The sequence below is a fragment of the Megascapheus bottae genome, chromosome 10 (assembly GCF_031878675.1).
Source record: "Megascapheus bottae isolate mThoBot1 chromosome 10, mThoBot2.hap1, whole genome shotgun sequence".
NCBI classification, from domain to species: Eukaryota; Metazoa; Chordata; class Mammalia; order Rodentia; family Geomyidae; genus Megascapheus; species Megascapheus bottae.
This window is the reverse complement of record NC_143518.1, coordinates 65,768,266-65,794,652: the sequence shown is the minus strand read 5'-3', so window position 1 is coordinate 65,794,652 and position 26,387 is coordinate 65,768,266. Positions and strand designations below refer to the sequence as shown.

Below are 26,387 nucleotides of genomic sequence, written 5' to 3'. Positions count from 1 at the left end.
CCGAGAGCCGGCCATGGATCCCTCGCGCAAAGACCCCGAGGCGGCGGCGGCGGCGGGGGAGGCCCGGGCCGCGTCCGCGTCCAGCGGGGTAGTCGTGCAGGTCCGCGAGAAGAAGGGGCCGCTGCGCGCCGCCATCCCCTACCTGCCCTTCCCGGTGGCCGTCCTCTGCCTCTTCCTCAACACCTTCGTGCCGGGCCTGGGTAAGACGAGGATGGCCGTGGGGCGGCGCGGGGCTGTGGGGAGGCGCGGGGGCCGTGGGGAGGCGCGGGGCGGCGCGGTGCCGTGCGGAGGCGCGGGGCCGTGGGGAGGCGCGGGGCGGCGCGGGGCCGTGGGGAGGCGCGGGGCCGTGGGGAGGCGCGGGGCGGCGCGGGGCTGTGGGGAGGCGCGGGGCCGTGGGGAGGCGCGGGGCGGCGCGGGGCCGTGGGGCGGTGCGGGGCCGTGGGGAGGCGCGGGGCGGCGCGGGGCCGTGGGGAGGCGCGGTGCCGTGGGGAGGTGCGGGGCGGCACGGGGCCGTGGGGAGGCGCGGGGCCGTGGGGCGGCGCGGGGCGGCGCGGTGCCGTGGGGCGGCGCGGTGCCGTGGGGAGGCGCGGTGCCGTGGGGCGGCGCGGGGCGGCGCGGGGGTCTCCGACCCGCCAAGAGGGGCGCAGCCAGGAAAGTGTGGAAACTTTCTGGGCGATGCTGGAGCGGGGCGGCCGCCCTGCCGCTCCCCGTTCCGCGGCTCCGCTCCCTACTCCCTCGCTGTCCCCCCCCGGTCGGGGCCCCGCTCCCGGCCGCCTGGGCCCCCCCGGAGGCTCGGTGTGCCCTCGGCCCGCGGGCGGCGCGGGCGGCCGGACTAGACGTGGGACGTTGGCTTCCCGCGGTGCTGGCGCCCTGGTGGCCTCCCTGGGAGAGCGAGGGACGGCGAGATGGGAGGAGGAGGAGCGAGGGGGAACGAGGGGGGGCGAGGGGGAGCGAGGGGGAGCCAGGCTCCCCGGCCCGGCCGCCCCGCCCCACCCCTCCCCACGCCCGCCCCGCCAGCTGGGCTCGGGTTCCAGGGCCAGCCAGGAATCTTGCGTTCTGGTCTCTCAGGCTGGGCTCACAGCTGGCTCAGCGGAGTCGAGCCCCCGCCCCAAGGACCCCCAGAGCCCCTGACCCCCCAGGACCCCCCACGGCCTCCCAGGACCCCCCAGGGTCACCCCAGGGCCTCCCAGGGCCCCCCAGGGTCACCCCAGGGCCCTCCAGGACCCCCCAGGGTTACCCCAGGGCCCTCCAGGACCCCCCAGGGTTACCCCAGGGCCCTCCAGGACCCCCAGAGCCCCTAGTCCTCCCGGGTCCCCCAGGGCCCCCACCCTCCATATCTAGGCCGCCCTGCCCCTTGATCCTCCCTCCCCTCCCTGTCCTCTGGCTGCCGATGAGTCCTGCTGAGAGGAGAGTTAGGGCAGCCCTGGGGCCCCTACTCAGTCCCCCAGCCACCCGGCATCGCTGACTGGGGCCTCGTCCGCTGCAGCGCCTGGACCGAGCCCGCCAGGGTCTCGCTCTGCTCCAGGCTCTGCTCCCCGGCTCTGCTCCCCGGCTCTGCTCCCCAGCTCTGTTCCGGGCTCTGTTCCGGGCTCTGCTCCCCGGCTCTGCTCCCCGGCTCTGCTCCGGGCTCTGCTCCCCGGCTCTGCTCCGGGCTCTGCTCCCCGGCTCTGCTCCCCGGCTCTGCTCCCCGGCTCTGCTCCGGGCTCTGCTCCCCGGCTCTGCTCCGGGCTCTGCTCCGGGCTCTGCTCCCCGGCTCTGCTCCCCGGCTCTGCTCCGGGCTCTGCTCCCCGGCTCTGCTCCGGGCTCTGCTCCGGGCTCTGCTCCCCGGCTCTGCTCCCCGGCTCTGCTCCCCGGCTCTGCTCCCCGGCTCTGCTCCGGGCTCTGCTCCGGGCTCTGCTCCCCGGCTCTGCTCCCCGGCTCTGCTCCGGGCTCTGCTCCGGGCTCTGCTCCCCGGCTCTGCTCCCCGGCTCTGCTCCCCGGCTCTGCTCCCCGGCTCTGCTCCGGGCTCTGCTCCGGGCTCTCGGTCTCCGGCTATCGTCCTCCGGGGTGGGGGTGTGTTGCGTCCAGCACCTGCCCTGGTCCTCAAGCTATGGAGTCGTCACCGCTGTCTGGCTTTGGAGTAAAAGTTCCGTGGAGCGGATGGGCCGGGGCTGCAGGGTCCAGCGAGGGCGCGTGCACGTGTGTGTGCACGTGTGCGTGTGTGTGCACGTGTGTGTATGTGGGTAAATGTGTGCCGCATGTGCGCGTGTGCACACACGTGTCATGCGTGTGCATATGCGCACGCGTGCGCATTTGTGTACATGTGCAAATGTGTGTCGTGTGCATGTGTGTGTACGTGTGTGTACACATGTGTGTATGTGTGTGCAAGTGTCGTGGGTACGTGTGCATGTGTGCATATGTGTGGGTATGTGTCGTGTGTGTGCACGTGTGTGTACGTGTGTGTGCCCTGTGTAACAGTCCCCCAGCCCCCACCCCTGAGAGACCCTTCCAAGCCCCCCTCGCCCGCTCTGCAGCCCAGTGACCCCGAGCCCTCCGTGGGAACCTGCCTCTCCCTCTCAGCTCCCTTGCCCAGATCAGAGTCCTGTGAGATCTTTGTGTCTGTATTTTAGAACTTCCTAAGAAAGCAGAAGAAGAAGGGGGGAAATGAGCAAACTAGCCAGGTCAACCAGGCTGCTGCTGTGCCCTGGCGTGCAGACACCTGATGTTTTTTTTTTGTGTGTGTAGGGGGGTCATGGGGCTTGAACTCTGGGCCTGGGCACCGTCTCTGAGCTCTTCAGCTCAACGCTACCACCCTACCCTTGAGCCACGCGCCACTTCCCGTTTTCTAGTGATTAGACATAAGAGTCTAACCGAGAGACTTTAGTGCCCTGGCTGGCTTTGAACCTCAGTCCTCAGGTCTCAGCCTCCGGAGTCATTAGGATTACAGGCGTGCACCACCGTGCCTGGCTAGACACCTGACGTGTTGAGACCTGATGCAGACATTGTCTTTCACTGGGCTCCCCTTGCTGGGGTGACACGGAATGGGGGTGTCTGGGGTGTGGGAAGCTCTCCGAGACGGGGCTGTCCTGCACTCTGTGTTTGCGGGGTGAGGCCTTCCCTGAGCAGCAGGGCCCCCTGCTCCTGAGCTCATGCGTTCCCACTCCACGTGCAGCGGAGTCCTGGGCAGATCATGCAAACCTGAGGCTTTCTTTTGCTGCCTTAAAACCTCCCAGTCCCTCCCTGCCTGTCTCCCTCCCTCACGCCTGCCTTTCTTTCCTTCTTCCTGTCAGTCATCTGGTTTAACTCAGCCTGGCCTGTATCCCAGAGCCCTGAGCTCTTCTGCTCAAGGCTGGCGCTCTACCACTTGAGCCACAGCACCACTCTTGGATTTCTGGGTAACTACAGATAAGAGTCTCATGCACCTTCCTGCTGGGGCTGGCTTTGAACTGCGATCCTAGATCTCAGTCTCCTGAGTAGGATTGCAGGTGTGAACCACCACGCCCAGCAAAACCCCCAGTTTCTTTTGTTGCCGCAGCCCTGTCTCAAGCTGAGTGTAGTTTGCTGGAAAGCTCCCTGGTCTCAGATCGCTCCACGGATGCTCCATTGACCGCTGACAGCCTGTGGGGTCCCTCCGTCGGGTGAAATGCTGCTTCCCACCCTACCATTGGGCCCCGCTCCTGGCTCCCACTTCTCTTTCCTTATGCAAGTGGGGGGGTGGCTCAGGTGGTAGAGTACTAGCCTTGAATGAACAGCCACCTAAGAGCCCTGAGCTCACACCCTACAGTGTTGCGTGCGTGTGTGAATCAGGTCTTGGCACTTTTGACTGTGGAATTCTCAAATGGCTCCCGTGTCATAGAGAGTCACCACACCGTCGTGTATGGATTTAAAATCATGTAGCTGTAAAGTGTAAAAAAGAAATAGGTGCAATTAAACCCTGACAGCTTTTCTCACTGAATCGTATCGCCAGAGTATTTTCATTTCCATGTATGATCAATCCACAGTTTAAATCCATCACTGCAGGAGCAGTGTTCCTTCCGGGAGGTGAGGACAGCTCCCTGTGACAGTGGTGTGGTCGGGGGGTGAGGGGACCTCGTGTCTCAGCTGAGGCCCAGCAGCCTCGCCAAGTCCCTCTCTGGAGAACTGTGCTCCCATTGTGCTCCAGCCTGCGCATGGCGGGGCCTCGTCAGGGGGTGCCGTCCCTGTCCTCACGAAGCTCAGCGTCTGCAGTAATGGGCAGGGCGTGGGCTTTCAGTCTAGTCTGTAGCTGTGGAGAAGTGCTTTCCTGGCAAACGTGGTGGGAGATGAGCGGCAGAGAGGTGGGCAAGGTGGCCCCTGTATGCAGCCCTACACTGAGAGGCTGAGGCGGGAGGGTTGAGGGTTCTAGACCAGCTGGGCTACATGATGAATTTGAGGCCGGCCTGGGCTCTGTTCCAGGAGCCGGTCTCAGAAACAAAGTGAGTACCAGGCTGTCCAGAATGCCTGCAGGGCACGAGTGTGTACAGTTCCACACCAGATTTGTGGCACCTCCAAGACACGGGCTTCACCCGATTCTCAGCACCGTGGGCCTGGTCGCAGCCCTTCAGCCCACGAAGCCTCCCGTCAAATGGAGCGCGTGATCACTGCTCCACCGGTGGCTCGTCTCCCTCCTTGGCTGCAGGGCAGCGTGGGTGGTAAGGGCCGTCGTCCTCTCACTCCACGTTAGTGACATCTTCTTGCCTGGGAATTTCTTCTGGGCACCGGAGATGCCAGCTTATCAAGAGTGAGGGTGAGCCACGTGAGAGCAGGACGCTGGAGACACACAGGGCCAAGATGCTTGAGAGGCACGAAGCCCGGATGATGGAGACACACAGGACCTGGATGATGGAGACGCACAGGGCCAAGATGCTTGAGAGGCAGGGAGCCCGGATGATGGAGACACGTGGGACCAAGATGCTGGAGGCACATAGGACCTGATGATGGAGACACAGGGCCAAGATGCTCGAGGCACGTGGCACCAGGGTGTTAGAAGAGGAGGAGGTGGTTGTTGACAGCTGTCATTCTGAGGAAGACCCAGGAACAGCCTGGGGACCAAGGCACCATTGGTGACATGAAGGGATGCTCCTTCCCACCCGTGGTGTGATTGCGAGGCGCCAGGCAGGACCTCCTCCTCGCTGCCCCTCCTCCCCGTCCTGCATCGTCCCGACCGAGAGCTGTTTCCTGGATCAGAGGGGCCGGGTGCACTGTGGAGTGGAAGGCCACATCAGAGTTGACTGCACTGTAGGATGCGCGTCTCTCTGGAAGCCACCGTCCTGTGCTTTTTGGTGCATTCTCCGATTGTGGCTCTTCTGTTACTTGTTCCCAGTCTCACATGTAGTCTCTCTTCCACTACTTTGTTTGGAACACTGGAGGTTTCTCGGGGCCCCTTGGCCTGCAGTCTTGAGGAAGTGATGGGTGGAGACTCCTCTGCCTTGTGAGACCTCCACAGACTCCTCAGGCCCCAGGCAGGCAGCCATGGAGCTCGGGCCGCCGAGAGGAGGCTGGGGGTGGTGGGTCCCAGCGGAGCTGTTCTCAGCGGAGTGGGCCAGCACGGCATTGGGCTGAGGTTGGATGGAGGCCCATCCATGGCGAGGCGGCCTCTCCTGGACAGTGAACGCTGGCCCATTGTTCTGCAGAGGTCAGTGGTGGCTGAGCTGTACCAGGGGGTGCAGCAGCTGTTCCTGTGGGACGAGGACTTCGTGGTGCCATCTTGGGGCAGGAGGGAGTGGTGGAGTTATGTTCCACTGTAGACCAAGCTCTGAAATCATCAGTAGTACCCCCTCTCCACTAAGCCTCCCCTTGCTTTACTTAGGTGGGCAGAAATCCTGAAACCAGGAGCCAAGAAGATGGTTACTCTTTTTTTTTTCTTTGTGTGTGTGTGTGGTGGTGGGACTTGAACTCTGGGCCGGGCGCTGTCCCTGACCTCTTCAGCTCAAGGCTACTGCCCTACCCTTGAGCCACAGTACCACTTTACATTCCTGGTAGTTAATTGGAGATAAGCATCTCAGGGACGTTAGTGCCCGGGCTGGCTTTGAACCAAGATCCTCAGATCTCAGCCTCGTGAGTAGCTGGGATGACAGGCGTGAGCCACCGCACCCATGTCACAGTCACTCTTGTAGGAAGATTCCCTCTGGCGTTTGGTTACAGTCTGGGAAGCTGACCCCCACTAGGCAGCTCCAGCCGCATTAACGCTCCCTTAACCGAGGTACCCTCAGCGACTCAGGGGACTTGGGCTGCCACCAACTTTTCCGCCTTCCCAGCCGGCAGGGAAGAAGGGCCACAGTTCTCTGGGCTCGCTCAGGGTGATGGGGTGGCGGGGGGGGGCGGTTGTCTTGAGGAGACTTTTGTGTTCTAGCCACTGTGGGGTGGTGGACACAAATGTGTATGCTTTGTGTGTGTTGAAGTGGCGAGCCTGATGAGCAGTGACACAGGTAGTCACAGAGGTAACCCTCCTGATTCGTCTGTCTGGGAGGTTGGTTTGACCATCGCTGTCAACTTTAGATGGGCAACATTTGAGAAGAGGCGGGATACACGTTTGCATGTGCTCAGCATCTCCTCAGACGCCTGAGATTGCAAGGGGAAATCACAGCAAGGGGAAGACACGTGCCTGCAGGCTGGGTGAACGAAACTAACCTCGACTAAGCCTTGACCAAGTAGTGCTATGGTTCCCTAGAAGCCTGTCATACAGGCCACGCACTGGGAAGTGAAAAGAGTCCACACTGGAGAGGAACGGGAAGTTAAAAGAGCCCACACTGCAGAGGACAAGAAGTAAAAAATGTCCACACCGCAGAGGACGGGAAGTGAAAAGACTCCACACCGCAGAGGACAGGAAGTGAAAAGAGTCCACACCACAGAGGACGGGAAGTGAAAAGACTCCACACCGCAGAGAACGGGAAGTGAAAAGACTCCACACCGCAGAGGACGGGAAGTGAAAAGACTCCACACCGCAGAGGACGGGAAGTGAAAAGAGTCCACACCGCAGAGGACGGGAAGTGAAAAGAGTCCACACCGCAGAGGACGGGAAGTGAAAAGACTCCACACCGCAGAGGACGGGAAGTGAAAAGACTCCACACCGCAGAGGGACAGTGCTGTACTGAGTTTTGGGCAGAGGACTGACTACGATGAGTTCAGGTGAGGAAAACACTCTCAGTACTCTAGAACTGGGGGGCTAGGAGTTCTCTATGTCAAGAATATACTAAGAAGCCTCTGAGTGAAGTGGATGAGTTTTATGATATGTGAATGGTATCTTGATCAAACTTTAATGTACCAATGAAGGGCAGATAGATATCACATACTCCTGATGTGACATCTCCAGAGGAACACATCTTTCATTGACATAACTTGAATTAATTCACAAGAAACCATAGAAGCAGACAGACCTAAACTGAGCAGCATGTTTTAAAATACTTCAAAAATATCATTGTCATGAGAGATCAGATTAAATAGACTAAAACCATGATCTTGGCTTGGATCCAGTGCTGAAGGGAAAAAGGACAGCCGGAAGGGCATTATTCAATGAGACCACTGACTTCATGGGGACGACATGACGACTGCAGGTTTAAGTTTTCTTTTTTCTTTTCTTTGTGCCAGTTCTGGGCTTGAACTCAGGGCCTGAGCACTGTCCTTGGACTTTCTCAAGGCTAGAGCTCTACCAGTTGAGCCACAGTACCACTTTGGGCTTTTTTCAATGTATGTGGTACTGAGGAATCCAGCCCAGGTCTTCATGCATGCTAAACAAGCACTCTACTACTAGGCCAAACTCCCCCATCCCCACCTTTTTTTTTTTTGTCAGTCATGGGTCTTGAACTCTGGGCCTGGGCACTGTCCCTGAGTTCTTTAGCTCAAGGCTACCGCCCTATCACTTCAGCCACAGCACCACTTCCAATTTTCTGTTGGTTAACTGGAAATAAGTAAGAGTCTCATAGATGGACTTGAGTGCCTGGGTTGGTTTTGAACTTTAATTCTCAGATCTCAGCCTCCTGAGTAGTTAGGATTACAGGCACTGCACCCAGCTTAGTAACTGAAACACAAAAATACTACGGAATGAAGGTGTAGATGCAGGTAGCCTGTTCACAAGCTGTTCAGGAGTATAAGAATGGAGAGAGAAAGACACACAGAGAATGGTAGCAGTGAAATGGTAGCAGTTGGCATTCTGGGTTAAGAGTAGATTGTAGCTGTTGTAAGGTTCTTGTAACTTTTCTACCAATTTAAAAGCATTCTAAGATACAAAATTTAATATCTATTATCTATCTGTCTGTCTAATCTAATCTAAGGTTGGAAGCTACCTCTCCAATTCCCACCCAGTAAAACACATAATCCAAGTTCTGTTCCCTCGTTTGTCATCCCTTCTGTCTGCCAGCTCTAACTGACTCAGTGGTTCTCTGGGGACTCCATAAGAGCCCCACTTTATTGGCACAAAGTGACAGTACAGGCAAGGTCTAGGTCCCCAAGGGAGATTTTTCCAGACCCTTAAATTCTTTCATTAAAATACTAAAGGCACAAAAGTGGACTGCAGTTTTTGAGACTGAAGTGTTCCTGTACCATCAGAATAGCTTGGTTCTCATTCATGGAGTTCTTTGTGTGTGTGTGTGTGTGTGGTACTGGGGTTTGAACTCAGAACTTCATGCTCGCAGGGCAGTCATGGTACAGCCACACTTCCAGCCCAGTCACGCAGGTCTCAGGAGAGTGAGCACTGCGCCCGATCATCCTCTTTGTGGCTGGGCAGGACCTTGTGCTCTGGTCACGCACTGGAATGCTTCACAGGGGTACAACAGGGCCCACTGTGCAGCTCTGTCGGGGAGAAGTCTTTATTTTCTTGGTTGTTCCCTTTTAGTATCTCAGTTGGAGTTCGAGAATCACCCACAGACCTCAAAGAAGCCGACTCAGACCAGCAACCAATGTCTGCAGCTGCTGTGTAGGCCTAGGCCGTGGGAGAGAGGCCCCTTGACCTTGGCTGCTCTGAGGGGCCATGGGGGTTGAACATGCAAGTGGAGTTTTTCCAGAATCATTGGTTGCCTGACTCACCAGAGTAAAAAGTAAACATGACCATGTTAGGAGCAGCCAAGGCTCTGAGGCCCCATGAGTGGCAGTCCAGATACGCTGCACTCAGAGGTCAGTTGCAGAAAGGCTTGGTGGCACCCAGAGACCGGGCAGTACTCAGACGCTGGCCTCCAAAGATACGAGCCTTGGTGTTGGGAAGTTCACTAAAGGGAAATCAAAGAGCCGTGGATCTGGTGAGATCCCCAGTTCCCTGGGCCCACTCTTGGCTGGGCCCACTGTGTGGTCTCTTGTTCCATGCAGCCCACTCCACAGGTAGTTCTAGTGTCTGTGTCTGCTCCCGGAGGCCATGAAAGTAGGTCATCCTGTGTCTGGAGAGGCTGGACATGGATGCAAGCACTCTTTGAAGATAAGACTCAGAGAAGGGGGGCGGGGAGTCCTCAGTCTCCTTGCGCTTCTTTTCAGCTCCTCATTTTTCATGTTTCCAGGCTCCTTGTCTGGGTTTTGATGTATCCCACCACAAGGGAAAAGACAGGTGATTTCCAGTGTTTTGGGGGCAGTCTACATAGAGAACAGAAAATAAAATACCCTGAAATCAGGAAGCTGTCCTTTCAGACATCTGGTCTACCTGTCACTCTGGCGGGGTTTCCCTGATGGAGCATGCAGATTTGTCTGTCCTCTGTTTGGTATCTTTTGTACATCTTCTCCCGTTGTTGAGCACCCAGGGGTCCCAGCCACTGCTGGCCGACACTGAGCTGGGGATGCACCTTGGGGGCTGAGACCTGGAGTTCTTCCCCGGTGTGTCATAACTAGGCCCTGTCCTTCCTTACAACACGCACTCACTCACTGCCCCCCGCCAATTTGTACCTATTGAAGCAGGAATAGTTACCATTTCTACTTCCACCATTGTGCTGAGGGAGCTGAGGTAATCAAATTGGGCAGTGTGCTCCGAAGAAGTGGACAAAGCTCTGTTGGAGCAGCTTGTTCTACTGACCAGGCCACCCATCCACCCAGAACCCAGCCCACCAACCCTAAGCTTCCGTACTGAATGGCATGAGGCCAGGCCCTCTCCTGTCCTGCTCTGGGCCCAAGAATCTACCCCCACCCCCACCCCAACATATACCATAGCATCCTTGACTCTATCCTCCAAGTTTCTGGCCAAAGGTTGGCACTGTCCAGGATGGAAGGAAGGAGGAGGGGGTCAAAGTGTTGGCTCCTTTCCTTCAGCTTCCCTCCTGCTCTCCAGGCTCTGTCCTTTGGCTGCCTCTTAGGCCGGGGCAGGGACAGCAGGTCACCTCCTGCAGCTGTACTTCATCCGAGAGCCCTCACTTCCAGCCAGAGCCCCTGAGCATAGACATGGTTGTTTCACTTCTGCTGGATTGTGGGATTCTGGACACCTAGTCCTAGCACACGCTCCCCTCTTGCCGCCCTCTTCCCAGATTTCCCTGAAGAAGTTGGTTTCTAACAGTCTTCCTGTTGGAAGCTGTAGAAGAGCCGGTTGGTGGGGCCCCAAGCTTCCTGCAGGCTAAGAATTGCTTTTAGCCTCTAAATGACTCTTGGTGTTTGGTTGCCATAGTCTCAGGGGATGGAAGAGATGGCCAGGGAAAGGAGTTAAGTGGGTATGGAGTGAGACCCTGACCCTGGCTCTTCCCCTGGCAGAATCCTGTGGCAGCCTGCTCCTGCCCTGAGGACCCTCTACCCTAGGACTCGGGGTTCTGCCCATTCTTCTCAAGCATACCAGAGGGCCGGAAGCCACACTGTCTCCCGGGAGGCTGTTCCCAGCCCTGGCCTGGCGCCTTCACTGTGACAGTGTCTCCTCTGCTCTGGCTTCAGCGATTCCATCTCTGTCTCCACTAGCAGACAAGGAGACAAGCAGAAGCTTCAGAAAGTAAGACATCATTCAACCCACATCCTTCCTGTTCTGAGCCCAGTCATTTTGCTTTCTTGCTCCTCTCTCCTCTGTTCTTCTCCCATGGAGACTGAGGCCAGGCAAAGAGAAATCAGTCGCATGGATTGGTTTTTCTTCTTCACTCACAAAAAGATCCTCCACTGTTTACATTGTTAAAACTCCAGTGATTCCTTGTTATGAGAAGAGTCATCAAAATACGCCGATTGCACTATACATCTTGCAAAAGCACCACGCTTAATGCATCATCTACTTAAAAACATCATCTTTATGGCCACACCCATCCAATACTTCAAAAGCGAAATGGGTCTGGCTGGGCTGCCTGATTCGGGTGCAGACTTCTGAGAGCAGGTTTTATAACAGAGTTTCAGCCAGGCTAAATCACAGCAGCAGAAGCTTATGCAACTGCTAAAAAACCTATGAGTTAAAAATGGAATTGTCTTTGTGAGTCGGGAAGGTACTAATATCAGTGATGTGAAAATAGAAAGGTAAGAAATTAGTGTTTTAGCAGTCCAGGTCTTTCCCCACATTTTTCTGCACCAGAAACTCGTGGATTCATTTTTTCTAGAATCCATCCAAAGTACAACCTTCTATTAGAAAAATCAGCCTCTGTCTTCACAGATTCTTCTCTATAAGCCATTAATCCTGGGTCAAGAGCTCTTTTACTGACTTTTTTTCCTGCCATCAAATGCATTTTGTGTTCTTGGAGAATTTCTGTGTTCACTAATGGCCATAAAGGAACAGATTTTCGATCTTTGTAAGTGGGTTTTGTTAATTTGCTATTTTAAACATACTTGTGAGACCTTTGCAGTTGCCATGGTGATGTAATTTCCATAAACATGATTTTGTGGGGGCTTTGCGCCCTGAGGATGAGGCTGGGCTGCGGGCGGGGAGTAGTAGGTGGTGAATTTGGCAGCTGCCCATAGCTGCTCCCGCACATGCTGCGAAGAAGCACCACGAACCCTGCAGTCCATGGCTGGAGCTCTACAGACGGCTCCTGACGGCAGTTCTGGCCAGCAGGCCTGGAGGGAGAAGGCCTGCTCACGTGGGGGTTCTTACGGCTTCTGTGGCCCTGTTGTCTCTCCAGGCAGGCCAGATTGGCCTGCATCGCCTCTCAGGTCTCTGCCTCCTCTGGGGACAAGGAGCGTGGACTGCCCAGGCGTGTTGAGCCCGGGGACACCTTCTTCATGGTAGCCCAGTATGCCGCGGAATCCCTTGGAGCACATGACACAGCTAAGGTGCCGGATGCTCACGACAGAAAACCAGGAAGCGTGAGAATCTAAGCCCAGCAGTTAAAGGCCGGAAAACGTGGTTCTTTTAGCCGGTGCTGGGGTTGATGCCTGCCGTCTCAGCACCGGGAAGGCTGAGGCAGGAGGACCATGGGTCCTAGGCCAGCCTGGAGACCGTCTCAAAACCACGAGAGGTGGGGGGGAGGGAGAGGAAGGAAGGAAGGAGAAAAGAAGTGGTTTTAGATCCCTGTTGAAAGCACGTGGTTAAGGAAAAACAGATTTAATTAGGAGACCAGGCAGATGGACCCACGGGACTTGGCGGCCCCATCTTGCGTCGGTGATGTTGGGCATCTGGTTGTGCTTAGCGTTACGTGTTAATTCCCGAGAAGAGGACTGTTCCAAGGTGTGGGGCAGGGGATTTCCTCATAACTGGCATGGCCGCGGGGCTTGAACCCCACGGGCTTGTGAAGAATAAGGCCTGGGAACTGCTAGAACGCCACCGCATTGGTGGTTATGATGTACATGGTGCTGGACATGGGAATGGCCACGCAGTGGGTGGGGGCAGACAGTGTCCAGAGCTCATCTCTGCGTGGAAGCCAAACGCAAGATGCCAGGACCCCGCCCGTGCTGGGGCGTTTGCGCGTTGGGAGACACGAGGGCTGCCTGCGTGCACAGCACCCTTCACGGCCGCCGCCCACTCGGGATTCGAGGCCTGGAGGGAGGTGCAGCACCACTCGTGCTTCCAGAGCAGGGGGCGGCCTGGCCGGAGGCCGGGGGGGCCTTGGTCTCGTCCCGTCCGTGTGCCTGGCCAGCCCAGCCCGGGTGGGGACTTGCTCAGGGCATTTTGGGCTCGCTTTGGAAGAGCTCAGAGGAGGGAGGGCCGGCAGCGAGCGCGGAGGGATGGGGCTCAGGGCTTGGCTCACCCGACTTCATCAGCCTCGGCAGCCTGCGGAGGGCGGCCGGAGATGCCCCTGCAGCCCTGCAGCCCTGCAGCTCCAGCAGCGCCTCTGCGCCCGGGTCAGAGCCGCCAGGGCGGTGCCCGCCCCGGCCAGCCTGCAGGCCGGCTTCCCTGCCTTCCTGAGGCTCTGGAGAGCAGGTTGCTGTGCGTCTGGAGTTGGGATGCGGGGAAGTCCCGGCCGCCCCCCAGATACGAGTCACTTCATCCAAAGGGCGCTTCCCAGACCTCGTCCTGCCCCCGGTGGGTGTGTGCCTCAGTTTCTTCAGATGGAAAATGGGCACAGGGACAGTGCTCATCTTGTTAGACTCTCGGAGAGGAACGCATGATTACATATCTGGCCCCAGAGCAGTGCCCCGTGCCCACTCGGATGAGACAGCATCCTCATCGCCCTCGCGCCTCACTGTGGTCCTCTGCCAGCGCCTCTGAACCAGCAGGGCCGCAGGCTGTGGCCTGTCCCATTCAGGACAGCCCAGGCTCGGCTCTGCCCCTTTGGGCCCGCTCACTGCAGCGCTCAGGCATCTTGAAGAGTAAGCGGAGGCTGCCGCCCATGGGACCCCAGGACTTTGGGAGATCTGGAGCCTAGCAGGACCCCACCTTGGAGAGCTGGCAGGTGTGAGCAGGGCTGGCAGGCCGGTGGGTGTGAGCAGGGCTGGCAGGCCGGTGGGTGTGAGCAGGGGCTGGCAGGCCGGTGGGTGTGAGCAGGGCTGGCAGGCCGGTGGGTGTGAGCAGGGCTGGCAGGCCGGTGGGTGTGAGCAGGGCTGGCAGGCCGGTGGGTGTGAGCAGGGCTGGCAGGCCGGTGGATGTGAGCAGGGCTGGCAGGCCGGTGGATGTGAGCAGGGCTGGCAGGCCGGTGGGTGTGAGCAGGAATGGGCAGGCTGGTGGGTGTGAGCAGGGCTGGCAGGCCGGTGGGTGTGAGCAGGAGTGAGCAGGCCGGTGGATGTGAGCAGGGCTGGCAGGCCGGTGGGTGTGAGCAGGGCTGGCAGGCTGGTGGATGTGAGCAGGAGTGGGCAGGCCGGTGGGTGTGAGCAGGGCTGGCAGGCCGGTGGGTGTGAGCAGGGCTGGCAGGCCGGTGGGTGTGAGCAGGAGTGGGCAGGCCGGTGGGTGTGAGCAGGGGCAGGCTGGTGGGTGTGAGCAGGGGCTGGAAGGCTGGTGGGTGTGAGCAGGAGCGGGCAGGCTGGTGGGTGTGAGCAGGGCTGGCAGGCCGGTGGGTGTGAGCAGGAGTGGGCAGGCCGGTGGGTGTGAGCAGGGCTGGCAGGCCGGTGGGTGTGAGCAGGGCTGGCAGGCCGGTGGGTGTGAGCAGGAGTGGGCAGGCCGGTGGGTATGAGCAGGAGTGGGCAGGCCGGTGGGTGTGAGCAGGGCTGGCAGGCCAGTGGGTGTGAGCAGGGCTGGCAGGCCGGTGGGTGTGAGCAGGGCTGGCAGGCCGGTGGGTGTGAGCAGGGCTGGCAGGCCGGTGGGTGTGAGCAGGAGTGGGCAGGCCGGTGGATGTGAGCAGGGCTGGCAGGCCGGTGGGTGTGAGCAGGGCTGGCAGGCCGGTGGGTGTGAGCAGGGCTGGCAGGCCGGTGGATGTGAGCAGGGCTGGCAGGCCGGTGGGTGTGAGCAGGAATGGGCAGGCTGGTGGGTGTGAGCAGGGCTGGCAGGCCGGTGGGTGTGAGCAGGAGTGAGCAGGCCGGTGGATGTGAGCAGGGCTGGCAGGCCGGTGGGTGTGAGCAGGGCTGGCAGGCTGGTGGATGTGAGCAGGAGTGGGCAGGCCGGTGGGTGTGAGCAGGGCTGGCAGGCCGGTGGGTGTGAGCAGGGCTGGCAGGCCGGTGGGTGTGAGCAGGAGTGGGCAGGCCGGTGGGTGTGAGCAGGGGCAGGCTGGTGGGTGTGAGCAGGGGCTGGAAGGCTGGTGGGTGTGAGCAGGAGCGGGCAGGCTGGTGGGTGTGAGCAGGGCTGGCAGGCCGGTGGGTGTGAGCAGGAGTGGGCAGGCCGGTGGGTGTGAGCAGGGCTGGCAGGCCGGTGGGTGTGAGCAGGGCTGGCAGGCCGGTGGGTGTGAGCAGGAGTGGGCAGGCCGGTGGGTGTGAGCAGGGCTGGCAGGCCGGTGGGTGTGAGCAGGAGTGGGCAGGCCGGTGGGTATGAGCAGGAGTGGGCAGGCCGGTGGGTGTGAGCAGGGCTGGCAGGCCGGTGGGTGTGAGCAGGGCTGGCAGGCCGGTGGGTGTGAGCAGGAGTGGGCAGGCCGGTGGGTGTGAGCAGGGCTGGCAGGCCGGTGGGTGTGAGCAGGAGTGGGCAGGCCGGTGGGTATGAGCAGGAGTGGGCAGGCCGGTGGGTGTGAGCAGGGCTGGCAGGCCAGTGGGTGTGAGCAGGGCTGGCAGGCCGGTGGGTGTGAGCAGGGCTGGCAGGCCGGTGGGTGTGAGCAGGGCTGGCAGGCCGGTGGGTGTGAGCAGGAGTGGGCAGGCCGGTGGATGTGAGCAGGGCTGGCAGGCCGGTGGGTGTGAGCAGGGCTGGCAGGCTGGTGGGTGTGAGCAGGGCTGGCAGGCCGGCAGGCTTGCAGGGTTTGGAGAGCATCCACATGACAATCCTTCTAGGGGCCTCGGTGTATGGTGACCCCAGCGCCTGGCATGGATAGGCCAAGAAGCGCCAGGCTGATGGTGTGAGCTGCCTCCCAGCAGACCGGGCCCTGGAGAGCTGCAGCCTCTCTGGCTGGTTGACGCGGTTGCCTCTGTGTGGAGTGCTGTTTCCAGGAGGAGCAAGGCTCTGGCTCTGTGCCGTCTGAGGCAGGGCAGGGCCCCTCTCCTTCGCCTGCCGCTGTCTGTGCCCACTCCTCCCCCAGGCTGCTTCCCAGGGCCCTGGCTCGGGTTTGCAGGTGGCTGTGGCCGCTTCAGGGACGCTTCTCTGTCCCAGGCTGTCATCTGAGCTCCATCCGGGTTTTCAGAATGTGGTCTTTGGTGGGTGCCTTGCTCTTGATCAAGAGCCCGGAGTTGAATGAGGAGCATCTGGGTTGGTTTTCTAGCCACGGGGGCTCAGCCAGAGCCCGCACACCTGAGGAAGCCCAGCACCAGTGATGTAAATAACCTGCCAGGCCGGGTAGACCTCCAGCAGAAGAAGGCCGGAGCCACGCCAGATGCAGGCTTGGTGTGGCGAGTGGTGCCCGTAGGCAGCCTCCCTCTGCCGGCCTCCTCACCCAGGCCCCCTCCCTCCACCGTAATCCCAGAAGCCCACCCTGCCCCAGCCTGAGGCCCAGTGTCCTGCAGCTGGCCTCCTGGTCTCTGGGCTGACGGGTGGAGATGACAGCAGAGTACCTGGTGGCCTTATGCACCAGGGTTCTTGTTTTGTTTTGCTTTGCTTTGACCTCAGGGCCGCGCAGCTCTCTTGCTCATTGCTAGCTCTCTACCACTTGAGTCACGTCTCCAGTCCGGTAAGAAAACCTCAATCTAAAGGCTCTTAATCCTGTGTTTTGTTTTGGTGCCATTGGATCCTTTCTTAGAATATTTTTTTAAAAATTATTTTTGTTTCTTTCTTTTTTTGTGGGGGCGAGTCCATCGTGGGACTTGAACTCTGGGCCTGAGCGCTGTCCCTGAGCTCTTCAGCTCAAGGCTACTGCCCTACCCCTTGAGCCACAGCCCCACATCCGGTTTTCTGGTAGTGAATTGAAGATAAGAGTCTCAGGTCCTTTTGTGCCGAGGCTGGCTTTGAACTTTGCTCCTCAGATCTCAGCCTCCTGATTACAGGAGTGAGTCACTGCACCCGGCTTAGAGTAATTTTTTTTGTTAGTCCTGGGCCTTGAACTCAGGGCCTGAGCATGGTCCTTGCATTTTTCTCAAGGATAGAGCTCTGTATCTTGTGCCATAGCACCACTTATAGCCTTATTCCATATGTGTGGTACCAAGGAATCAAACCCGGATCTTTGTGTGTGCTAGGCAAGCACTCTACCACTAGGCCAAACTCCCGGCCCAGAACGGTGTTTTCAAATGTATTTTATGATGCGTTTAGCATGTAGACTCGCCCTACAGCCCCCGTGTCATGGTCCTGGACAGCGGTCACTCGGTGGATGTTCTGGGCAGATCCAGTTTGAGAAACGGGCTCTAGCTGTCGTGCAGCAGGACCAGGGCACAGGACGTGAGAGCTGGTGGGAGGCTGGGGCAGCCCGTCAGGATGTGAGGGCCACAGGCCAGCGGCCTCTCGGGTCACCCGGTGTCAGACCAGGCCTGAACCTCAGCTTCCTGAGCCTGAAGCCAGCCACGTGGCATAGTCAAGCCTTCCTCTCTCACCACCTCCATGGGGAGGCCAGGCCAGGAGGAAGGAGGTGCTTTGGAGTGTGGCTCGCCACAGGCTGCGCATGGCCTGTGCTGACACAGCTGGCAGGGGCCGTTCCCAGGTGAAGATTCCGGCTCTGTGCAGGTGCCAGTGACTGCTTCCGCAGGCTTGCCAAGGGGTCCTCAGGCTGCCTGCCCGGCTGTGGCCTGCCTGGCGCGGCCTCCCTGCCCCTGGCCGTCCTGCCTGCGGCCAAGCTGGTTGCCTCCCAGGGCTTTTGTCTCCGTGCCTCGGATGCGGCCATGCCGTTCCCACAGGCTTGTGCCATGTGAATACACACAGAGCTCTGTGCCAGATGGTGCTGGTTAGTCACGACGCACAGTTAAAAGTGTCAGGAAACCAACTGCAGCTTAAACAGACGAGGGAGCCGACGGCTTCCCCAGGAGGTAGGCCAGAGAACAGAGGAGTTGAGGCCTTGCTGGATCTGGTCACCCAAGAAGTCCTCAAGCCTCAGTTTCTTCTCTTGGCTGTGCTTCTGATCTTCCCTCCAGTGGATTTGTCACCTGCGCTCCCCATGGTGACATCTTTTAAACTCTCAATTCCATCGGGAAAAGGGCTCCCCCCATTTTTCAGTGTCTGAAATAAGAATTATATATAGTTAAGATGTACAACATTGTGTTAATTGAGTGATTGGCTTGCCAGAGTGTTCATTTTGTCATGTACATCTGCATATGCAAATGAGCACTCCATTATGCAAATTAGCCTGTGAAGTGAGGGTTCTGAGAAGCAGGTCCGCATTTCCATCGGTATCTGCCGTGAGCGCATCAGCTCTGCCCTCGGTGAGTCATTAAGGTAAACACGGCGCAGCTGGACTCGTCTACCCCGAGACTGTGCCAGTGTCTTCGGGTCCCAGCTCCTCTGGGAGTCTCAGCTGTGCTGCTGATGTTTTGGGGTCTGCGTGTTGGTGAGCTCAGGAGCAGAGCAGGGCTCTTTCTGTGGCATACATGTTTCGCTTAGTAAAAGCCCTCTTGGTTTGTCCTTGTCGTGTGGGAGACAGACTGCGTGGCCTGGAGTGGGGTGGGAGAGGTGAGCCCTAGCACACAGGCGTCCACGCAGGACAGTGGACTGGGGAGCTGGGGATTCCCAGCTGGAGGCTGGGGGTCCAGAAAGACAGGTTAGCCTGGGCAGGGTCTCCAGTAGCCTTGTCTCAGCTCCGTGCCAGCAGGGCATGTTGGCTAGAGAGGTGGTTACAGGCAGGGCTCGGCCGGCAGGTCCCGGGTGAAGTGGCTGGCTCGGCAGCTCTCAGGCCCTGGGGCCGTGGACTAGAGGATGAGTGAGGGCCTGGCCTTGCTGCCTGGGCACGTGAGAGCCACCGCTGGGGTCGATTGGAGCAGAGTCCTGTGATGGTGTGTCTTTGTGTTAGTACTGGGTCTTGAACTCAGGGCCTGGACACTGTCAACTTAGCTTTTCTTCTCTAGGCTGGCACTCTGTCCCTTGATCCACAGCTCCACTTCCAGCTTCGTGGGGGTTAACTGGCAGTAAGAGTCTCATGGACTTTCCGGCTTCGGCTGGCTTCAAACCATGATCCTCAGATCTAGGAGAGGGGTGCCGGTGTCACCCCCGGTTCTGTATCCTCGGGTGGAAAGTCCTGCATTGTGTCTACACACAGGTGCTGTGCCCAGCCACTGTCTTCCTACTGCTGGCCCCGCCCCGCCCTCTGGGGCCTCCTTGCCCTAATAGGAAATGTGTGTCCTCAGCGTCTCCACAGAGCCTGTTTTGGCATCTGCCAGGCCGAGTCCTGCCTCCCGTCCCCGCCCTGCTCCGCTCCTGCTGAGCAGCCGCTCTCATAGCAGGAGTGCTGTCGTGGAGTCATGGGACAGCCCTTCCAGAGTCTGCTCACGGCCCCCGTCTCTCCCTGTCCCTGCTGGACGCAGCGTCGGCGTGGTGCGGGCTGGTCAGCCACCTCCCAGGGGCTGCCTGCTGCTGGCTCAGAGCAGAGCCCTCAAGGCCCCCGCCCACTGTGGCCACGTGGGGTCCCCAGGCCACGTGGCCAGATGGAAATCGCTACTGTGACTGTGTGACCGTAGCTGGTCCAGGCTGGCCTGGGCTTACGTGCCAGGACCCAGCGCTAGCATTGTGGCCGGCATGCTGTGGATAATTGAAAGCTGACATGTGGTTGCAAGAGCTCTTTATTTAAGGAGAGACTCATTTAAAATAATTAACATCTCTTTGTATGAAAATGTGCAAAGCCATTTAAAACAATCTGCAGAAGGGACTGAGCCATAATTTTATGTCATCCTCCCCTCCCCTTAGCCCCACGAGGTGTAGTACCTTACCTGGCCCCAGGACCTGTCACCGCCCTGTCCTCCCTGGTCCATTCACACATCTGATGCATGGGGTGCGGCTGTGTCACGGGCTACAGTGTCTCCTCGTGCTTCTCAGAGTTCAGGAGAGCCAGCACCCTGCCAAGGGGTTCTCCTTGCTTACCAGACACCCACCAAGGTGGTCTCCCCAGACAGACAACCCCCAAGGTGGTCTCCCTAGACAGACACCCGCCAAGGTGGTCTCCCCAGACAGACACCCGCCAAGGTGGTCTCCCCAGACAGACACCCGCCAAGGTGGTCTCCCCAGACAGACAACCCCCAAGGTGGTCTCCCCAGACAGACACCCACCAAGCAGCCTCTTTGCTCAACAGCCTGTGACCAGTGCCTGCTTTCCCAGCTCAGCCCAGTCTTGGCCGTTGTTTACGTCATAGACACTGGCACCAGGCTGGCCGAGCTTCTTCCTCTCACCTGACCTGCCAGCAGTCCTGCGGGAAGGCGCGTGGCGGTGTGAGACTTGCAGTCTGAGGGATCTCTGAGCTGAGCCTGGTGGCTCATCCTGCAATCCCAGCACCTGCAGCAGAGGCTGGAGGGAAATGAGTTTTAAAGCCAGCCAGGTTCTCCAAGAGGGGGCAGGGCACTCGGGGTGTGGAGACGGAGGAGATGGCCGCAGCTGGCCAGCGGGCATGGCATGCAGGTGGCCTCCTTGCTGGGGGAGGCTCGGGTGTGCTGGCCTGTGGAGCTGTGGAGGCGGGAATTTATGTCACCCAAGCCACGGAGCCATGGTGATGTGGTTGCAGAGGACACTGGCCTGGCAGGGCTGACTTGAGGACCTGGCCTGATGAAGCCCTGCCAGTGGCACAGTTACCCCAGGGGCAAATCTGACGGGAGGAATGGGCGGTGCAGTGGTGCTGCTTTCCCACCAGCCTTGGCTCCCTGCCTGCCTGTGTGCATGGGCTGAGGAGCCACAGCGATTTCTTGGCAACCCCTGGCCCTCGGTAATCAATGTGCGTGCACGCGTGTGTGCACGTGCACGCGCGTGTGTGTGTGCGCGTGTGTGCGTGTACTCGTGCAGGGCAATGTCCTGGCCCTGCAGGCCCCACTCCCCTCCAGGCTCGCCCTGGGTGGCCCCAGCTGCCCCACTCCACACACTGGCCACCCTCTCCACCCGAGCCTGCGCTGGCTGGGAACCTGGTGCTCCCCGCCTGGCCGTGACGGGCTGTGCGTGCTGCAGGGCCCGGCCCGGGCGCAGAGGAGCGGTGGGCACCACTGTCGCCCTCCACGCCTGCCCTCCACCCACCCTCTGTGTCCGTCCTCTGCCCGCCCTCCCAGCCCACCCTCTGCCCACCCTCCGCCCGCAGGCACGTTCGTCTCGGCCTTCGCCGTGCTGTGCGGCGCCCGCACCGACCTGCCGGACAGGCACGTGTGCTGCGTCTTCTGGCTGAACGTGGCGGCCGCCCTCATCCAGGTCCTCACGGCCGTCGTCATGGTGGGCTGGATCATGAGCATCTTCTGGGGCATGGACATGGTGATCCTGGCCAGTAAGTCCCCGCCCATGGCCCTCCCCTCCCCGCCCCGTGCTAGCCCCTCCAGCTCGGCCCCCCCACCGTGCTCGGCCCCCCCCTGCTCACCCCCCCAGCCTGGCCCCCCCACCGTGCTCAGCCCTCCCCTACTCACCCCCCCAGTTCGGCCCCCCTACTGTGCTCGCCCCCCCACTCAGCCCCCCAGCTTGGCCCCCCCACCGTGCTCAGTCCCCCCCCAGCTCGGCCCCCCCAGCTCGGCCCCTCCAGCTCGGTCCCAGGCTCACCCCCTCCAGCTTGCTTGGCCTGCACTCACCCTCCTCTCCCCCGCAGTGGCCCCTCTGCACCACCAATCCACTCTATGGCGGGGTGTAAAGTGAGGAGCTCAGGCTTACCAAGACAGCACACGTTGAAGGGGTCCCCGGCCCCTCCACCCCTTCCCGTCCCTCCAGGCCCAGGCCCTCCATGCTCAGCTCCAGGTCTCTGGGCCTTGCCCACTACCCCTCACCTCTGCCCTCCCCGGGGCCTTGCACCCAGCACAACCACGCACTGCCGATCACCTCGGCCACAGGACAGCACACACGTGAGAAGGGCCCACGCACTGGCCTCGCCTCCAACCCTGGAGAAGGCTTCTCAAGGGCCACAGGAGAAAGCCCGCCACGTGCCCCCTTCCCCCACCCTGCACAGCCACCAGCTCAGCCTCCATCCCTGCAGATGCTCCGCTCGCCCCTCCAACAGCACCGGCTCTGTGAGCGCCTTCCTCCCCAGAGGGCTCTGCCATGCAAGTGTGTCCCCAGACACACACAGTGACGGCAGAGAGAAGGCCCTCCCCGGTGTCACCGGGCCCTCCCTGGGAGATGGGGGCCAAGCTGGGCAGGGGCACGGGCTGGATCACAGCAGCCCCTGCTCGGGTTGGCTCCGCAGCTCTGGGCTGCCACTGCCCAGACCCCGCTGAGTGGCCACGAGCCTCTGACCCACCAGGCTTCGGGGATCACACCCCACCGAAACAAGGTGTCTGTCTTCCTGCACCCCTGCCATCCCCCAGCCTGGCACTTCCCCAGGGCGGCCGTGGGCGCTTCTGCCCGTCCTGGCCCTGCTCCGTGTGGAGGACGCATGGTGGGGGTGTGGGGAGCACCGGTGGGCTGGGAGCAGAGCAGGCTGGTGACGGGCCTGCAGGGGCAGAGTCCCCTTATCTGAGGACAAGGCTTCCTGGCAGATCTCGGTCATCTCCAGGGCCCCCAGGGGTCGTCTTGACTTCAGAGGTCAGGTGTCACTGGCTGCTGCCTGCAGACCTTTCTCTCTCTCTCTCTCTCACCCTCCTCTGCTGCCTGTCCTGTCTGTGCTGCTGCAGTTTCCCAAGGTGAGTCTGTGGTGTGTGCAGCCCACGTGGCCTCGTGCTGTGGCCTCGCTCCATGACCTCCACCCCTACCCGGCTTCACCCCTGCACAGACACTCACTCTCCCCGTCAGCGGACAGTTCTGTTTATTGGGGTGTAACGTGCCCTCACGCCTCTGCCAGTGCCCACTGCCCTGGGTTACAGAACCCCAGGTGAGTGGGTGGGAAGAGGCCCCGGAGGGCACTGCCAGGCCTCCCCCCAGCTCAGCCCCTCCAGTCTGGCAGTGCCCACCACAGGCTTCACCCAGGCCACTTCTGTAAACTCTCCCAGAGGGGCCAGGGCGCTTGAACCAGTCCTCTAGCTCTGGCCTTTTGCTAGTTAATCAGAAAAAGAGTCTGGAGATTGGTTTGGCCAGGATGGCTTCAAACCCATCTTGAGACCTCAGCCCCCAGAGCAGTGAGGATTGATTTCAGGCAGCCGAGTCACCGAGCCCAGCCCATCCACGCTGAATTGAAAGCTCACAGCACTGCAGCCCCAGCTCTGTTCTGGCCCCCGGGGTATGACATCTGTGACACTGGGATGTGACACGGGTGCAGGTCTCTCTGCCTTCCTCCCTGCACTTCCTGCACTCTCCCAAACTCTGCACTGCAGTAGCAAACCAGACCAGTGTGGCGGTGCCATTTCTGCAGTGGGTGGCTTTCGGGCCCCATCCATAGCCTTCTAGAGAAGCCTCTGCCCTGACTCCCTGGTCTTGTGTGTTCCCAGGAAGCCCAGTGTCCCACAGCTCCCTTTGTTTCCTATTAAAAGCCAGGCCCTTGGGAGAAGTCATGGGATAGCAGGGCACTCGTTTACGCCCTTGTGTGAATAGGCCCTTGACGGGCAGTGGGTGTGAGCCGCCTCTCCTCTGCTTCCTTCCCCAGGGTATAAGGAGCAGGGCGTCCCGCAGCAGCTGTGACCTGGAGGATGGACGGCGGGCAGTCTGGGCCCAGTGGGGCTGCGCCAGGCGGCTTCAGGCACAGGAAGGCCCTTCCACATTCTCCTCTGCACCTCCTGGATCGGGGAGGAAAGAGGATATTGAAAAGTATCATTTATGTTGAAAACACACCTGCTTCCTCGGCAGGCGGTGCCCGGCCCTCGGCTCGGGCACGGGCCTCGAGCACTGGTGTGGCAGGAGCCAGTGCCCACAGCATGGACACGGAGGCTGCTGGGCCCACAGGGGCAGCGAGGGCCGTAGGCATGCATGGCTTGTCTGGGGGACAGTGAGGGATACCCCATCCCCACCCCCGGACTCAAAACCCCACGCGGCCACCTCAGAGGGCCACAGAGCTGGGGCTGGCTGGGGAGGGGGTGGGGAGGCAGCTAGCGGGATCTTGGGGACGGCCTGGGCCCCCAGGGCACCTCCTTATCCCCGCTGCCTCAGCACCCACTCCAGGGCCGGAGGGCTTCTGAACTTTGTACCCTCGCTGGTGCCATGAAACTTGGGCTCCAGATGTCCAGGCACAGAATTGCCATAGTGAGGTGTGAGGGGCAGGAGGGCCCTCCCGGCCCTGCTCTGCGTCTCCCCATTCAGAAATCTTGGATTAGAGATGATATGATCCATTTGCTGTGTGCCCCCCCAGTGATTTCTGCAGAGCCCTGGGTCTGGTCAGGTCGGCCGGGATCAATAAAAACTGTAAATAGCCACGGTACCGTGAGATCTTGCCACTGAATTTCTTGGGATACGGCGCTGGACAGCTTCTGAGGTTTCAGATTTGCCAAGCAATTTTATGAAGTCGTGAGCCTTGATCTGAAAATCATACCCTCAGGCCGGGTACTGGGATGACACTGGGTCCCCACGGCTGAGTGGAGACCATCAAGCAGTCACCAGAAGCTAAGAGGAAGGGACCCAAAACAAGAGAAGGGCTGGACATTGCAGGTCTGTTTGTTTTAATGTGGGAGTGCTAACATGCACAGCTCCAGGTGCCAGCCTGAGGACCCGGCCAGGGCACATGGCTGGGCAGACACAGTGCCCAGTGAGGGGGCGGGGGCGGGGCCAGTGCCCGCAGGCTGGGGAGGGGGGGGTCCCAGCTGCTTTCGGCCCCAGGCTCCCCACAGACCCCACAGCTCTCTGACATGGGAATTGGAATCCTGCCCGCCCCCCAGGTCCCCACTCTTGCCCTTTCTCCCTTGCTGCCCCAACCCGTGCTTTTGTGGCGTCTCTGTGCTTCCTCAGAGCCCCTGGGGACAGGTCTCAGAAAGACAACCTGGCCCGGGGCTTCTGAGGCCTGTCCCCAGGGGCTGCTTGGGTGGAGAGCAGTGGGGACACTCCGCTGTCACCTCAGGCTGCTGGCTCCAGCCCGGGCTCCCTGCACCCTCCCAGGGTGACCCTCGCTGTGAGCAGCTCTGGTCACTGGGGATCACCAAGTGAGGCTCCTGAGGGAGGGCTGGAGAGGGGGCGACCGCCCTCTGGGGCTGCAGACCCTCCACTCCTCCAGCCCCTTTGTCTCTGTGACTCTCGCCCCAGTGCAGAGCCTCGGGGTGTGAGGAGGGGTGGTTCCACAGGAAGAAGCCCGAGGGGCCATGATACACTTCCAGGGCCTGCGCCCCGAGGCCAGGTCTACCACCATGGCACACGTGCCATGTCCCTTAAAAACAAGACTGCAGGGCCCGGGAGTTTGGCCTAGCGGTTAAAGTGCTTGACTAGCATGCACAAAGACCCGGGTTCGATTCCTTGGTATCCCACATACACAACCAAGCCGGAAGTGGCAGAGACGAGACACAACCAAACCGGAAAAGTGGCAGAGACAAGACTGCGACGGTGACAGAGAGCGAAAGAAGCGAGCTGAGCTGAAGTGAACAGAGCCCAACCGAGTGGTGGCCGGAGCGAGCGGGGCCGGAGCGAGCAGGACCGGAGCGTGCGGGAGCGAGCCGAGCCAGAGCCAGCGAGGCCAAGAGCAAGCTGGAGCGAGCCGGGCGGAAGCAAGCGGGGCCAGAGCGAGCGGGCCGGAGCGAGCGGGGCCGGAGCGAGCGGGGCCTGAGCTAGAAAGAGGGCCTAGCCCGGCCGGAGCGAGCGGGTCCAGAAAGAGAAAGGGGCCAAAAAAAAAAAAAAAATCATCTTCTTAAAAAAAAAAAAAAACAAGACTGCACATCACTGAAGCCCACGCCGAGGCCACTGGGCTTCCGGGCTGCCAGCAGCTCGTTTGGGCCTCTCTTTGTTCTGTTTGGTGACCGGCTGTCCACGTCCAGCCCTCCGACAGCACCCCCTGCTCCCAGCTCCCCTATCCTGCCTCCTCCCGCCCCAGCCCCTTCCAAGGACCACAGCCTTTCTTGCAAAAAAACTGATGCCAGGAGCTGGGGAAGCTTCGGGTCCAGATGTGGCCCAGGGGACCCAGGCCTGCGCCAGCCCCTTCGGGGGAGTGGGCAGCCCCCCGAAACCCTCCACTCTGCAGCCCCTGCTCAGAGGCACCGAGCAGGTCATTTCTCCACCTCTGCCAGTGCTACTACCCGTGCTGCGATGGCTTTGCTCTCTCCGTGATGGGAAACACCCTGGGAGAGGAAGCCGGGTACAGACCTGTGTCCATGGCAGGCTCTGTGGAGAATGAATAATGCGAGGCGTCTCTGCCATTCCAAGTTGCTGTCTGTGTTTTTAAATCCTTGGAAATAGAGCTTTGGAAGCCTTCTCCTCCTCTTCCGCTTTCCACGTGTGCACATTCACATGGCCTCTGCTGGTCTCCCAGACACCTGTGGCCTCGCGTCCTCATTCTCAGATCTCAACACCAGAGCTTCAGGCCCCAGGCCCAATTCAACCTCGGCCGCCCCGTGGGATGTTCGCCCTGGCACGATGGTAGCAGGCGGCAAGGCTTGCCACCGAGCCAGCAGTCGTGGGACGAGGCACCACCCTTGGGGTACAGGCGTGAGCT

General features: G+C 60.2%; 1 protein-coding gene across 1 annotated transcript; it reads left to right on the top strand.

Moving 5' to 3' along the window:
* Window positions 1-23,647, top strand: Stum (stum, mechanosensory transduction mediator homolog). Its single transcript, XM_090339972.1, has 3 exons — window positions 1-200; window positions 20,994-21,173; window positions 23,409-23,647. The coding sequence occupies exons 1-3, from the start codon at window positions 14-16 to the stop codon at window positions 23,441-23,443; spliced, it is 402 nt and encodes a 133-aa protein (XP_090196098.1). The 5' UTR covers window positions 1-13; the 3' UTR covers window positions 23,444-23,647.
* The last annotated feature ends 2,740 nt before the right edge of the window (window positions 23,648-26,387 follow it).